Source organism: Natator depressus, chromosome 9 (genome assembly GCF_965152275.1).
Source record: "Natator depressus isolate rNatDep1 chromosome 9, rNatDep2.hap1, whole genome shotgun sequence".
NCBI lineage: Eukaryota > Metazoa > Chordata > Testudines > Cheloniidae > Natator > Natator depressus.
Window position 1 is genome coordinate 28,166,929 of NC_134242.1, and position 14,926 is coordinate 28,181,854.

The 14,926-nt window shown below is 43.4% G+C and overlaps 1 protein-coding gene across 1 annotated transcript in view; it reads right to left on the bottom strand.

The window, feature by feature from the left end:
* The window catches only part of HPS3 (HPS3 biogenesis of lysosomal organelles complex 2 subunit 1), a 35,546-nt gene extending 26,024 nt beyond the window's left edge, over positions 1-9,522 (bottom strand). Inside the window, exons 1-4 of the mRNA XM_074963790.1 lie at positions 9,159-9,522; positions 6,526-7,020; positions 5,257-5,443; positions 1,350-1,438 (exon numbers count right to left, since the gene is read on the bottom strand). Coding sequence (XP_074819891.1) covers positions 1,350-1,438; positions 5,257-5,443; positions 6,526-7,020; positions 9,159-9,516 — 1,129 coding nt within the window. The 5' untranslated portion in view covers positions 9,517-9,522. The remainder of the gene's footprint in view (positions 1-1,349; positions 1,439-5,256; positions 5,444-6,525; positions 7,021-9,158) is intronic.
* Between the last annotated feature and the right edge of the window lie 5,404 nt (positions 9,523-14,926).

Here is a 14,926-nt window from a genome sequence, read left to right on the forward strand (position 1 = left end):
GTAAAATAAACAAGGTTTTCAAAATGTTTAAGAAGCTTCATTTAAAATTAAATTAAAATGTTGATCTTACACTGCCAGCCCGCTGCTGATCTGGGGTTCCCTTCACCTAGGCCGGCAGTGGGCTGAGCGGGGCCTGCGGCCGGGACCCCGGCTGGCAAGGGGCCGTCAGCCAGAACCCCAGACTGGCAGCGGGCTGAGCGGCTCAGCCTGCTGCCGCTCAGGGGTTCCACCCGCCGGCTCCTGCCAGCTGGGATCCTGGCTGCCGGACCCGCAGTCCCGGCCCTGCCCACATACAGTGGGTACCTACCTTCTCCCTGGTTCTGGCCATTCTCTTCCTCTCTCTCTGCACTGAGCATAGGGCTGGGGGTGAAGGAGCGGGCTGGGGGTTGGGGTGTAGGGTCTGGCCAGGAGCTAGAATGAGGGAGGGGGCTCAGGGTTGGGGCAGGAGGTTTGGATGTGGAGCGCTGGGCCTGGGCAGCTCCCATTTGGTGGGAGGGGTGCAGGTGGGAATGTGGCAGTGGGGGAGGTGCAGGAGCTCCCATTTGGTGCTCAGGGTGGGGGTGGGAATGTGAGGGGTGCCAGGGCATGGGGGGCCTGGGTATGTGTGGGGGTGCCAGAGTCAGGGCTGGGATCGTGAGGGGAGGTGACGGAGTCAAGCAGAGGGCTGGGTGTGTTTGAGGGGGGTACAGGGCTCAGGGCAGGGGCCTTGGGGGTGTGCGGGGCTGCAGGGCTCAGGGCAGAGGGCTGGGTGTGTGTGAGGGGGGGTCAGGGCAGAGGGCTGGAGGGGATATGCCCCGCTTCCCCAAGGCCCTGCCCCCGCTTTTTCTCTGCCTCCGCTGGCAGGGAGGGAGGGAGGGAGGGAGGGAGGGACGGACGGAGAGGAGGAGGAGGGGCAGGAACCCAGCACACTGCAGGAAGAGGCAGGGGAGCCGGCAGGACCAAGCTTCTGCCCCCTGCCCCTGCGGGAGGGGGCGGGGAGTGGAGAAGAGCAGGCCAGGCCAGATTATTAATGGCACGCTGCTGCCTGCTGGAACCCCGGCAGGCAGCAGTGTGCCATTAAAAATGGGCTCATGTGCCGTCTTTGGCACACGTGCCATAAGTTGCCGACCCCTGCTCTACAGATTAAATTCTGCATAAACTTTGTAAGGACAACATTAAAGAGAGCGTGGGGCTCTACTTTTGTTATTGGAAGCTCAGCGCAAGTCATTGAAAAGGAGGAAGTCATTTTTTCATGAAAGTGTGTAACTGCTAAAATAGAACGTGTATAAGAAGGAGAAGACAAAGCACGTTTTCTCCTAGACCTTCTGTGGCAAAAAAATCATGCAGTCTGTGTATATGCAGATACTTACCTGTCTGATACATAGGCAGTAGCTGAAGAGAGTGCAACTTGGACTCTTCAATAGAGAAGACGAAAGATGACAGATCTGGAGTAAAACGTCTAGAGAAAAAACATAGGACATCAATGAGAAACCACTGCAAGACATTTAACTAGGACAAGTAAACATCAATAACTGTAGAAAATATAGCTGTTGTTCTAAGACTTCATTAGTTATTAAAAACACTATGTTCTTAGAAGTCCAACTACTAACATTTCTAATATAGCTAAGTGTGATGGAGTGTTTCCCCACACAGGTGGTGAAATGGTTGATGGGGGTCTGTGAGCCCAATTAACACATCTGATTGTCCTTGGAGGATAGGCCAGGTGCAGTCAAAGAGGAGTCACAGCTAGGAGAGGAGTTGGGTGGGTTCCATAAAGGGAAGATGCTCAGAATAGAAGGTGACTGCCATGAGAGGGGAAGAATGCTGTAGTCTCTCTCAGAGTACTAGAGATCAGAGGAGCTGCAGGAGGGAGTTTGCATCCCAGCCCTGATGGGAGAGGGCAGCAAGTGGGCCTGAGAGAAGGCCAACCCATAGGCAGGTGGCCTTGGGGGGTAGAGTGGAGTGGAGTTTGGGATCCAGCTTAGGGGCAAGACTTCAGGAAGTATTGCTGACTCTCAGGGGCTTTCTGCAAAAGAATGAAGAACTAGGGATGAGACAGGATGGATTAAAAGTTCAAGCTTTGAGAAAGGGGCATAAGTTTCTTTCCATGTCTTTTGGTTTCGGTTTTGAGTTTGTGTGACCCTGGGAGCCACTCAGTGCCAACTCACAGAGGGCTCACCGTACGGAGAGTCATATCAGGCCTGACACTCTGCTACCCATCCCACATTGTTGTTATAACTTGTATCTAAAAGGGATCATGTAAGGTATCATATGTAAACTGGTGACACGCTGGTCCCTAAAAATAAATAATAATAAGAAAAATCACTGCGTGTTGTTACAGGTGTGTGTATGCTGGAAACAGATTTTAAAAATGTGTTTGAGAGGCAGTGAATACACCAAACCGGACAAAGGCTAGGCAAACAAGTGTGGATTGCCTGTCTGACTGGCTTTACTACAGGTAGTGGACAATGAAAGTACATTTACGTACAGTAACGGGGCAAGGCCAGATGGCTATAGTAAAGTAATGGGAGACAGATATATTAGCCACAGGCTAAACAAATCCCTGTTACCAGGATAAGCAAATGGCAGCTCCAGGTCAATTAAGACACCTGGGGCCAATTAAGATCTTTCCAGAAGGCAGGGAGGACAGCTAAGCTGACTGGGACACCTGAAGCCAATCAGGGGCTGGCTGAAACTAGTTAAAAGCCTCCCAGGTAGTCAGGTTGGTGTGTGTGTCAGGAGCTGTAGGAGGAAGCTGTACTGTTGGAGAGACTGAGCAGTACAAACCATATCTGGCACAAGGAAGGAGGCCCTGAAGTAAGGGTGAAGTGGAAGTGGCCCAGGGAATTGTACGCATCCTGTTTCTAAAAAGTCAGCTACCATAGCTGATACTATTAGGGTCCCTGGGCTGGAGCCCGGAGTAGAGGGCGGGCACACGCTCCCTCCCTTTGCCCCCCCCCGATTAATCACTGAGACTGGGAGACAACAGAGATTGTGCAAGGGAGGGTAGCTTCTCCTCACCTCCCTTGCTGGCTTATGATGAAAATGGCTCAGTAGGCTGTGACCCTTGCTTCTAGAGAGAGAAGGGCTATGCGGAGGGTCACAGTGAGCCTCGGAGGCTAGCAAAATCTGCCAGGAAACGCGGGACCCAAGGAGACAAGGGCAGAGCTTTGTCACAATATAAAAGGTAAACAAAGCTAATGAGCAGAGGAGACAGCTTAGTGATCTTATCAGGTGACAGAATCTGCACCTCAGGACACCTTTATGGCTCTTAAGGCAGAGACAGTGGACTTTGGGTAATATAAAGGGAGCAAGATTTACCATGTAATTTTCCATCACTTAGGAGACAGAGGAATCTGCACACTCTGATCCTGTGAAAGCTGGATCCTCTTGGCCTTAGTCACTGATAACTTGCTGTGAGAAACTGTTGTAGGCAAATATATAACTGCTAGAATTAAGTTTTAGTCACTAGAGAACGTTTGTTTTGTTTGTAACCATACCTGTCTTTTTCTCTTGCTTAGTATCACTAAACCACTGTTCTTATAAATAAACTTATTCTTGTTTTATTACAAAACCAGCTCAATGCTGTGTATTAAAGTGAAGTGTGACTCTTCAGCTAACCTAGCTACCTGGTGTGTACACTGTCTCTCTAGAGACAGCAAACTCACTAATTTCTATGTCACAGTGACAGGGACTGTGACACTGCAGAGAGATGCCTCTGGGGGAACACAGAAACTGGGGTTCACTGTATGTTACCTGCCCAGCAGGTAGACTGATCGAGTCTTGAAAGGCAGACAAGCTGGTATGTCAGGGAGCTGACATACAGCTTAACATCAGCAAAGCTCTCACCTGCTGAGACAGACGGGGTAGAAAAATGGCTTATAGTTCTGGGTGTCTTCAGCAGAACAACTCAGTCTGGTAAAGATTCCCAGGAGAAGCCCTGGAGCCATTACTCTGACAGAAAAGTGGAATGGAAGAGAAACCTGAAGGGGAAGAAGATGTTGCATTGATGACTGGTGTCAAGTTGGATACTGTCCATTTGGGACGTTGATATCCCAGGAGGGAGGACACTTTAAAGTGACCTGGATGGAGGGCTAGTTTGAGAAAAAAGAGACCACTCCAGAGCCTTAGCAGCTGTCAGCAGGGAGGACACAATAATGGAAACTATATGACATACACAGGTTCCACCACTATATGCACAGCAGCCTCAAGAGACCTCTAAACAGGATCGTTTCTATCTGCTTGTTTACTACAAAACCTCTGGGTACCAGAGATGGGAAATAAGTAAGCAAGACATAGCAATGGATTTGCACCCCATTCTAAGTATACTAGTCCCCTGTTTTCTTTATTCATCTGAACTACAGCCAGTACTTTCCATCTCAGATTCTAGTTTTCTCTTTCTCCCCTCCAGCTTGCCAATCATTTTCTTCAATGTCTTACTTTGGAATTTACTGTTGAGCAGGAACTCTTGTCATAATTCAGCTTGCCCAATAGCTTTGATAGCTAATAAAATGAAATAGCAGCCCTTTTACTTAGGGCTTTTCATCCCATGAGTTCAGAACGTTCTGCAGGGTTAATTGTCTCTTTTTTCTGGTTGGAAACAGAGGGACCGATTGTCAGAGGGACTGAGCACGTACAAATCCAGCTGCAGTTGATGAAAGCTGAACATAGTCCACACCTTTGAAAGTCAGGCCCCAAGTGTCTTGACTGAGGTCACACAGCAAGTCAACAGCAGTGCCCTGTTGATTGGAATATGTAGCCTCAACCAAGAAAGGGCCAAAACCAGAATAAGGTTCCAACACTGTGGACAGAATGCATTTCTAGGATCAGTGAGACAATGCAAAGCCAATGCAGGGAGGGTCTCAGTACCCTTCTCCATAACACAAGAGAAGCTACTGTGGAAGCTCTGTACACTGCCCACAGAGACGGGATGTGAAGTAGGGATATTTGAAACACAACCAGAAGATTTATATACACAGCAATTCCATTGTGGAATGGAACAGCAGGCCACATTCCCTGCAGAACCTGACTATAGGCTAGCTAGGTGGATTTGAAAGCCCTGAGGAATGAGACAGGGATGGGTTTGAGGATACCTTCCCTCAGTGTTTCAGAGCAATTTCCTTAAACCTAAACCCATTTATTCAGGCTTTGCTCTATTTAAAAGGATTCTGCCCTACAGGAAATGAACTATGGCTTATTTCATGCCCCCAAAAGGCAAAATATCAACACGATATAGGCACACACATGCCATATAGTGTCAAGTGCAATTTTTATTACCTGTATAGGAGGTACCGCACTTGGAAATATTCTGTGTCTTCTTTAGCTAACCCTGTTGATTCCAGTGTTACCAGTACTCCGCATAGTCTGCTTTCCTCCCCAAGTAGTTCCACGGGCTTCTGACAGATGACAAAGTCATCCGACTCAAGCTGGGAAGAAAAGGCTGAAGGAACTTCATCTTTTACACCTTAAACAATTAAAATATTGTATCAGTTTTCCAAGCCAGTACCATGCAAATCTCAACAACAGAAGAATAAGATGAGAGAGTGTTCAGTTAAATACTTCAAGGGCAGAGACGTAATTCGTATCAGCCTCAAACTGTAGGGATTTTGGTTTGGTAATAAAACTGTTGGTTCTTTTCAATCTTTAAATGTTAGAGAACCTAAAAGTCCAGGGTAATGACAGAGAACAACTGTATTTCCCAATATAGAGAAAGTGCAGTGTGATTTTTGGAGAAAGTGGTAGATTTTTATATAAACATTGTGTGGGCATTCAGAAGTGTGTCTGTCCTACCACTGAGCTGAGAGAAGCAACCAGAATGGAATGCTGAATGTGGTCTTAGCATCACTTTTGCTCAAGCAAGTAGTGCCCAAAAGCACCCAGAAAGAGGTCTGAAATTGCCAATTAATTGTAAGTAACAGAAGAACAATTACAGGCATCCTTCCCGTCATCTGAGGAAGTTCAGACCCATCCTTGCAAGCTATGAGAAATTTAAATGGGAAACCTGTCAACTTGCCTTTTTGCCCCCCACACTATGATTTAATTTTTAAAAAATCTAGTTTCTGATAATTTTATGCAATGTAGCCTGAATTATTTGTATTTTAACATTCCTTTTAAAATAAAAGATTTTAGGTCATCCTGTTGATGTTTATAGGATCTTTTCAGCAACTGACTAAACAGGAAAGCATTGAAGCTGACTATGCACAAAGTGCTGACAAATATGAAAATATTAGTTCAGTCTTTTGATTTGACTCCTTTCCGTTATAAGCATGTATGCAAGTGCATACCTTTATGCATATCAGTAGTCTCAACGAAGAACAGCTAAGCATGTGTGCAAGTGTTTGCAGGACTGAGGCATAATCATTTTGGTATTCCGTGTAAATACAGAAGGTACAAAATTTTCAGACAAATGCAATATTAAACTGATGGTGTCCCTCTAAGATGTTCTGAAAAAGTTTTTTAGAGCAACCAACTTCCTTGAGCACGCTTTGAAATTAATACAAGTCAATCTCGAGATTTATGAAAAGGAAAATTAAATTCCGTATTTACCTTCATCTACAAGCTTTTCTGGTGCTTTGACTTTATCTGCACATAGTTCAGTATTATCTGCACTTTTATGAACAGGTTCCAGCTTCAGGATTAAAACATCCAACTCTGTTGTTAGAGCTATGTACCCAGCACAAAATGCTACTTCTGTAGGGGTGACATTATCAATGTGTAAAATTAAGGAGAGTTCAAAATCCAATACAGTCAGATCCTGATTTATGACATGATATTTCAAGCAGAACATGACCAGTTTATTTTTGCAGCCAACAAGAAGATCTCCATTTACAGGACAACACGAAATGCACAATGGTGGATCTGAAAGAGGCATTTCCACAATTGACATCTGGACTTTAGAAGATTCACTGTATGACTGTTCCATCTTGTGACCCACCATCCGGACACAAACTCGAGTGTTCCCTGTTGACATGCATCTCCAATTCATATAAGCTCGTAGGAAGGTGGCCTTGTTTTTCTCCTCAATTGTCACCAAATAATCTCCTGAAAAGAGAGCAACAATACTGTGGTAACACTAACCCATAGATCAGATGTAATTTATGCTGTTTGCATCCTATTGCTGCTAAATCCAATGCACTTTGACTAAAAGAATTATCGAATTAAGCAAATTTGTAAAATCTGTCTGAAATGTTATTCCTGTTACCAGATAATTGTCATTAATAAAAAGGGTTAAAACTATAAGCACAGTTAATTTTATAAACTCCTATGTCATCATAAAAGCAATGTAGTAGTAAAGGATTCCTACCCCAAAGAAATACAATTTGTTTGCCAGAGTTCTGTGCTATTGTCAGCAGTACTTAATAATAAATTACAATACTTTTAATGTGAATTATCTAGGCCAGCATGCACTTGAGAAGTTTATATAAATCTGGAGTATCTCAGTTAACTTTAGAGAAAGTGTACTAGTACATATGTTCTGAAAATTTTTAAAAATTACCATTGAATCTAGACTTCAGTAGGTGCACAAGGAATGTAGGATCAAGTGCTTTTATTCCCTAATCCTAGTATTACTTTTTCTTGCTAACCAGAAGTAAAGTTTCCAAAGACTTCTTTTGAAACAGAATTCAAGGCTACAATAAAGAACAGTGTAGTCAACACCTCTGCCCTTTTCCAGGCAGATCATCTTACCACTCTGTAGTTCAATCTTTAGTTTTAATCATGGGAAAAACTCAGCTAGGAGGAAAGAGTTCAGTCTGGAGAGAGAGAGAGGAAAAAAAAAAAAAAAAGGGTGCGTGTGTCCTCTTACTAAAAATAAATTCAGCAGAATATGCAAAGGCAGCATACACATTAAAAAAAAAAAAGTCTCCTGTTTAGGTTCACACTTAACAGACAATATGTTTACCCTGCAAACAAAGATTTATAATGATCAAGGTGTTCATGGCAGTGGTGTATGTTTTAAGCTGAATGGTGAACTGCAAGAAGTTTTCCCGAGGAGTCAAAAACTTGTTTGAAAGATTCCAAAAGAGGTAATAGTGTGAAAATATGGTGCTTAAAATCCTGAGAAATCTGAGCTGAACATTTCTTAGCCAGAGTGAAGCACATCCCAAGTACCATAAAAATAAAGGGAATGAAGACAAAGTTTTAGGGCTCGACACAAAAACCTAACAGTTGGTTCCCTTTCCATCCCCCAGCACTCTCATTAGGAGTCAGCCAGCCAATGCTTCGCTAGGTGAAGACAATAGGAAATCAGGAAGAGAAGCCAGCAGGAGTCAGTACCTCAAAGATGCCTGTGAAAGTTGGGATCTGGCTAAGGACACTTCCACTATATGTGATATAATGCTCAGAAAGCTAGAGAAAGTACACACACTTCACCTCTTAAAAAAAGAAAGGTGTAAGAACACTAAGCATACTTCCTCCAGCACTCCTGCCTCCTTCCACACACTCCGCAGGCAAAATATTCCACTGCTCACTCAGTTCTGTATCCCATGGCTCCATTGGTCCCATAGCTCTAGCTCATAGAGCAAAAGTAGAGTCCTTAGAATTCAATGGCTCTTTCTAACCTTTCTTTCTATGGCACTTGAGAGCTCATCCAGTCCCTGATCCTGCCATCAGATCTGTGCCATGAGTCCCCTGAAATCCCCTCCCATCCATCCCCATCATTTTCAACAAAGGAGGAATCCGATGCAATCATGCAATACCCTTTTGCTGGGGGGGAGGGCTTGTTCAATGAACAGGGGAAGCAACTGAAAAACCAAGAGTGGAAGGTGGAACAAACAGAAGAAACAACGCCTGAAGAAGAGGTCTGTGTAACTTGTCTCTCTCACCAACAGCAGTTGGTCCAATAAAAGACAGTGGCTACCTCAGCTTCCTTGTCTCAAAAGAATCAAGTCATTTTCAGTGGCACAGAGCTGAGGAAGGGCTGTACTTCCCCATTGGCTCCACCAGGTTGCCACTGGCCCAGTCGTTTCCAGCACCATCCTGAGTTTTGCAAGATGAAACTGCATTCACAGGACCCAGAACCTGTGACAACATCGCTTTGGGCACATCACCTTGTGCCCCCTGCGCAGGCCCACCCCACCTTCCCGCCGCGTCCCCACAGGGCGACAGCCGGACACGACGGCCCTGTGGGGACACCGGAGTTTGCCCCACGGAGCCGGTGCCGCCCCAGTCCCGGCTCTTACCCGCCTCGCTGTAAGCCATGTGCAGCACCCTGCCCAGCGTGTTGAAACAGCCGAGCGGCTCGCAGAGCTCCTGGTCGCCTACAGCAAACGCCTCTACCTTGCAGCCGGCCGCCGCGCAGGCCACCAGCAGCGCACCCCGGCCGCAGCAGAACAGCGCCGGCTCCTGCTTGCTGGGCACCACCTGCTGCGAGCCGAACGGGTGCAGGTTGTAGAGCTGCACCATGGCGCCCTCCTGAGCGGGGCACCGGAACCAACCCGCATTCCACGGCCCAGGGCAGGCTGCAGCCCGGGGACCCCCAGACACCAACTCCGCCCGCACAGACTGAGAGAGCAGGGGAGACTGCCCCTTCCGCAACATGCGCCGCCCTGTCCCGGTCAGGTGGGGAGAGGCGTCAGCGCCTGCAGCGCCAGCCGGTGCTTCCCAAAGGGACGGCATCTGCTTTGCAGCCCAAACGAGCACAGACCTAGGGCGGGTAGATATGTGCGTCCCGATGTGCTCAGCGAGGGGGTGCACGCTTTTGTGGGTGTATCAGTTACGCGTGCATGTGTGTTCGCAATGCGTGTTTGTGTGAGCGTTTGCGCACAGCTGCTAGTACACACATCGTGTGTGGATCTACATCTGCGGGTGCTAGTGTGCATATCAGTGCCCTCGCTTGTGTCAACGTGCATGTCAGTGTTTGTGTATCTGCGTGCGCACCAGTGTGCTTGCACAGCTATTAGTGTCCGCATTTGTGTGGGTGTTATAGTGTGCTTATCACAGCATGGGCCGCGGGTGTATATCTCTGTGTTAGCACATCTGTCAGTGTGTGCTTATCTGTGTCTTGACAGGTACACATCAATCTGGCCCCTTGCTGAGGCAGATGTAGAGAGACATACTTCTGAGTGATAGGCCAAACAAAAAAGGACTTTTGATATGTCTGACGCAGGGCTGGAAATAGTGTTTTTGAAACAAACAGAGATAAAGCTGCTGAATGAAGGTGTGGAGACACAGGTCTCTTGCTGGAGTTCAAAAAGTGAAATCACGTGTGAAACTTGCTGTTTATTTTATCTTTACTGAAAGGCAAAAATATTTGTGAATAAAATGGAGTAGAAATAAAGTATTCTGTATCTGCTCATTGACGAATTAAACACTCCAGAAGCCCAACTTTTCTTTAGACTCAGAGGTCTGGACAATGAGGAGCACAGATGAGAATTTTAGAACTTAAAAGCAAAGAAATGGCAAGTTTTTCAGTGCAGTCATTCTTTTCTTTGTTAGGCATGTTCTATCTCTTGTGTACTCAGCAAATAAATATTTACAAGTACCTCTAAAATACATTTAATTTACCTTTGGATGGCTTTATAATTGCTTTACTGACACTTATAGAACCTAAAACATCTTCATATGTCCATAATATGTTTTCTCTCCTCTGGGTTTTAAAGCTTTTCCTTTTGTGCCAGAAATCTGGTTATAGAAACAAAAGATTAGATTGTTGTCTCCAATGCCTCAGGCATACAGAATCAGTTACAGCCAAGATAGTCACTAGGATCTTCAGCTGAGAGTCATATGATTATATATCCTTGCATTCTCTATAAATCAACATGAATTGCACTTGCTCTCACATGACATTTCAAAAGTTTTCTCTAATCCCTTAATGGGGTATGATCTGAAAAGCCTATTGTAACTGAATGAAGCCCCTTTGCAAAGGAAACTTCAGTAGAATGAAAAAATCCTGAGTTTAATTTGTCTAATGACGTATTTCCAGCCACTTTAAAAAAGAAAACAGTTTAAGGAGGCAAGGATAAATATTAGGGCTGTCAAACGATTAAAAAACCCCTCATTTGCGAGCTTAAAAAATAGTCGCTATTAATAGCAGTTTTAATCCTACTGTTAATAATAGAATGCCAAATTAAATTCAGCATGGAAGCATGTCTTCTGGAATGATGGTCGAAGCATGAAGGGGTATATGAACGTTTAGCATATCTGGTATGTAAATACCTTGCAATGCCTGCTACAACAGTGCCATGTGAATGCCTGTTTACACTTTCAGATTACATTGTAAATAAGCGGGCAGCATTATCTCCTGTAAATGTAAACAAACTTGTTTGTCTTAGTGATTGGCTGAACAAGAAGTAGGACTGACTGGACTTATAGGTTCTAAAGTTTGGCATTGTTTTGTTTTTGAGTGCAGTTATGTGAAAAAAAATGTACATTTGTAAATTGTACTTTCACAATAAAGAGATTGCACTATAGTACTTGCATGAGGTGAGTTGAAAAATACTGTTTCTTTTATCTTTTTTACAGTGCAAATATTTATAATAAAATAATATAAATTGAGCACTGTACACTTTGTATTTTGTGTTGTAATTGAAATCAATATATTTGAAAATGTAGAAAAACATTCACAAATATTTATAATAAATGTAAATTGGTATTCTATTTTTTAACAGTGTGATTACTCAGTGTAGCAACTCATGGTATCAGATGCCATCAGGTGGTCGAGGGATATCTATTTAGAACACATCAGTGGACATCAGCAATACCAGGAGAGATGAGCTGAAGTACTGTTGAGAAGCAAAGTCAAGAAAATAACTGGAATATTTCTCTGATGGATTGTAGCTACCGAAGGACAACCTATCCTAAATGTTAGACTCAATTACTGACGGACAAACTGCACTCATTGCTATATTTGTTTTCCACAAGCTACTCTCTCTATAACCTTTCATGAGTGATGTACCCAAATATTTGGATGCTAATATCTAAACTGTATAGTTAAGTTTATTAACCTAAATTTAGGTTATTGCAAGTTATGTAGTATATGTATTGTATGACTTTTAAATCAAACTTTGTACTTTTGGACAATTTAAGCCCTATACCCAGATGTACAGACACTCTTTCCTTAACCTGTGAATTATATAATTTTAACATTAGCTTTAATAAAAAAAAAATTAAATTACCATGTGAAAAGTTAGTGTCTATAGCAGGGTCGGCAACCTTCGGCACACGGCCCACCAGGGTAATCTGCTTGTGGGCCGTGAGACATTTTGTTTACGTTGATCGTCCACAGGCATGGCCCCCCGCAGCTCCAAGTGGCTGCGGTTCTCCATTCCCGGAGATCCATTTGGTGAGGGAAAAGAATTATTGTCCTGAACCTGAGGCTTTAGAAGTAAAAAGAAAACCCTTCCATTTACCTCAATGGGCTTTAGTAGAATCAGCTTAAATGCATCAAGAGAACCACTGGCTCACTACTTTTATTTTTTTGGGAAAATATAATTTCCAGGAGTAAAAATTAATACGGAATTTTAAAAACTGGGACATCTTAAACCTAGAAATCTTTCAGTGGCCTGTCATCGAAGGAAAATCAGATCAATAGGGACATCTGCTGGTCAGAAAGCAGTACTCCAAGAACATTTCCATTGCACACTTTTGTCCTATTTTTTCCTTTTGAAAGTTATAATCTTTATTTGAATAGTTCACTGATAAATAATTTGGTAATGGCTAATTTAGTTAATGAATGTAACTTCTAGGGCTGTCAATTAATCTCAGTTAACTCACACTATTAACTAAAAAAATTAATCACGATTAAAAAAATTAATCGCGATTAATCACAGTTTTAATCACACTGTTAAACAATAGAATATCAATTAAAATTTATTAAATATTTTGGATTTTTTCTACTTGTAACTGAAATCAAAGTGTATATTATTTTTGATTACAAAATATTTGCACTGTAAAAATGATAAAAGAAATAGTATTTTTCAATTCACCTCATACAAGTACTGTAGTTCAGTCTCTTTGTTGTGAAAGTGCAATTTACAAATGTAGATTATTTTTGTTACATAACTGCATTCAAAAACAAAACAATGCAAAACTTTAGAGACTACAAGTCCACTCAGTCCTACTTCTTGTTCAGCCAATCACTAAGACAAACAAGTTTGTTTACATTTACAGGAGATAAGGCTGGCCTCTTCTTATTTACAATGTCACCAGAAAGTGAGAACAGGTATTTGCATGGCACTTTTGTAGCTGGCATTGCAAGGTATTTACGTTCCAGATATGCTAAACATTCGTATGTCCCTTCATGCTTCGGCCACCATTCCAGAGGACATGCTTCCATGCTGATAATGCTCGTTAAAAAAATAATGCGTTAATTAAATTTGTGACTGAACTCCTGGGGGGAGAACTGTATGCCTCCTCCTCTGTTTTACCTGCATTCTGCCATATATTTCATGTTATGGCAGTCTCAGATGATGACCCAGTACATGATCATTTTAAGAACACTTTCCCTGCAGATTTGACAAAACGCAAAGAAGGTGCCAATGTGATATTTCTAAAGATACCTACATCATTCAGCCCAAGGTTTAAGAATTTGAAGTGCCGTCCAAAATCTGAGAGGGACAAGGTATGGAGCATGTTTTCAGAAGTCTTAAAAGAGCAACACTCCGATGCGGAAACTACAGAACCCGAACCACCAAAAAAGAAAAATCCACCTTTTGCTGGTGGCATCTGACTCAGATAATGAAAATAGACGTGTGTCAGTCCGCACCGCTTTGGATTGTTATCAAGCAGAACCTGTCATCAGCACGGACACATGTCCCCTGGAATGGTGGTTGAAGCATGATGGGACATATGAATCTTTAATACAGGGGTGCTAACCTGTGGCTCTTCAGAAGTTAATATGCGGTTCCTTGTATGGGCACTGACTCTGGGGCTGGAGCTACAGGTGCCAACTTTCCAATGTGCCGGGGGGTGCTCACTGCTCAACCCCTGGCTCTGCCACAGGCTCTGCCCCCACTCCACCCCTTCCCACCCCCTCCCCTGAGCCTACCATGCCCTTGCTCCTCCCCCACTCCTCCCCCCAGAGCCTCCTGCACACCACAAAACAGCTGATCGGGAGGTGCAGGGAGGGAGGGGGAGGTGCTGATTGGCAGGGCTGCCGGTGGGCGGGAGGCACTGGGAATGGGAGAGAGGGGGGAATGATGGGGGACTGTTGACGTATTACTGTGGCTCTTTGGCAATGTACATTGGTAAATTCTGGCTCTTTCTCAGGCTAAGGTTGGCCACCCCTGCTTTAATGCATCTGGCACGTAAATATCTGGCAATGCTGGCTACAAAAGTGTCATGTGAACGCCTGTTCTCACTTTCAGATGACATTGTAAACAAGAAGCGGGCAGCATTATCTCCGGCAAACAAACAAACTTCTTTGTCTGAGCGATTGGCTGAACAAGAAGTAGGACTGAGTGGACTTGTAAGCTCTAAAGTTTTACATTGTTTTATTTTTGAATGCAATTTTTTGTACACTAAATGCATCCGATGAAGTGAGCTGTAGCTCACGAAAGCTTATGCTCAAATAAATTTGTTAGTCTCTAAGGTGCCACAAGTATTCCGTTAGTTTTTTGTACATAATTCTACATTTGTAAGTTCAACTTTCATGATAAAGAGATTTTACTACAGTACTTGTATTAGGTGAATTGAAAAATGCAATTTCTTTTGTTTTTTACAAGGCAAATACTTGTAATCAAAAATAAATATAAAGTGAGTACTGTACTTAGTATTCAATATATTTGAAAATGTAGAAATCATCCAAAATATTTAAATAAATGGTATTCTATTGTTTAACAGTGCAATTAATCGCAATTTCTTTTTTTAATTGCTCGACAGCCCTAGTAACAACATCTACAGTAACTGCAGAAACGTAAAATGAAATACTTATTTACTTGTATACAGTACTATTCAGTGGTCTTTTAACCGACTATGTACATTTCTGATTCTTCTGTGAATTCCCATTACA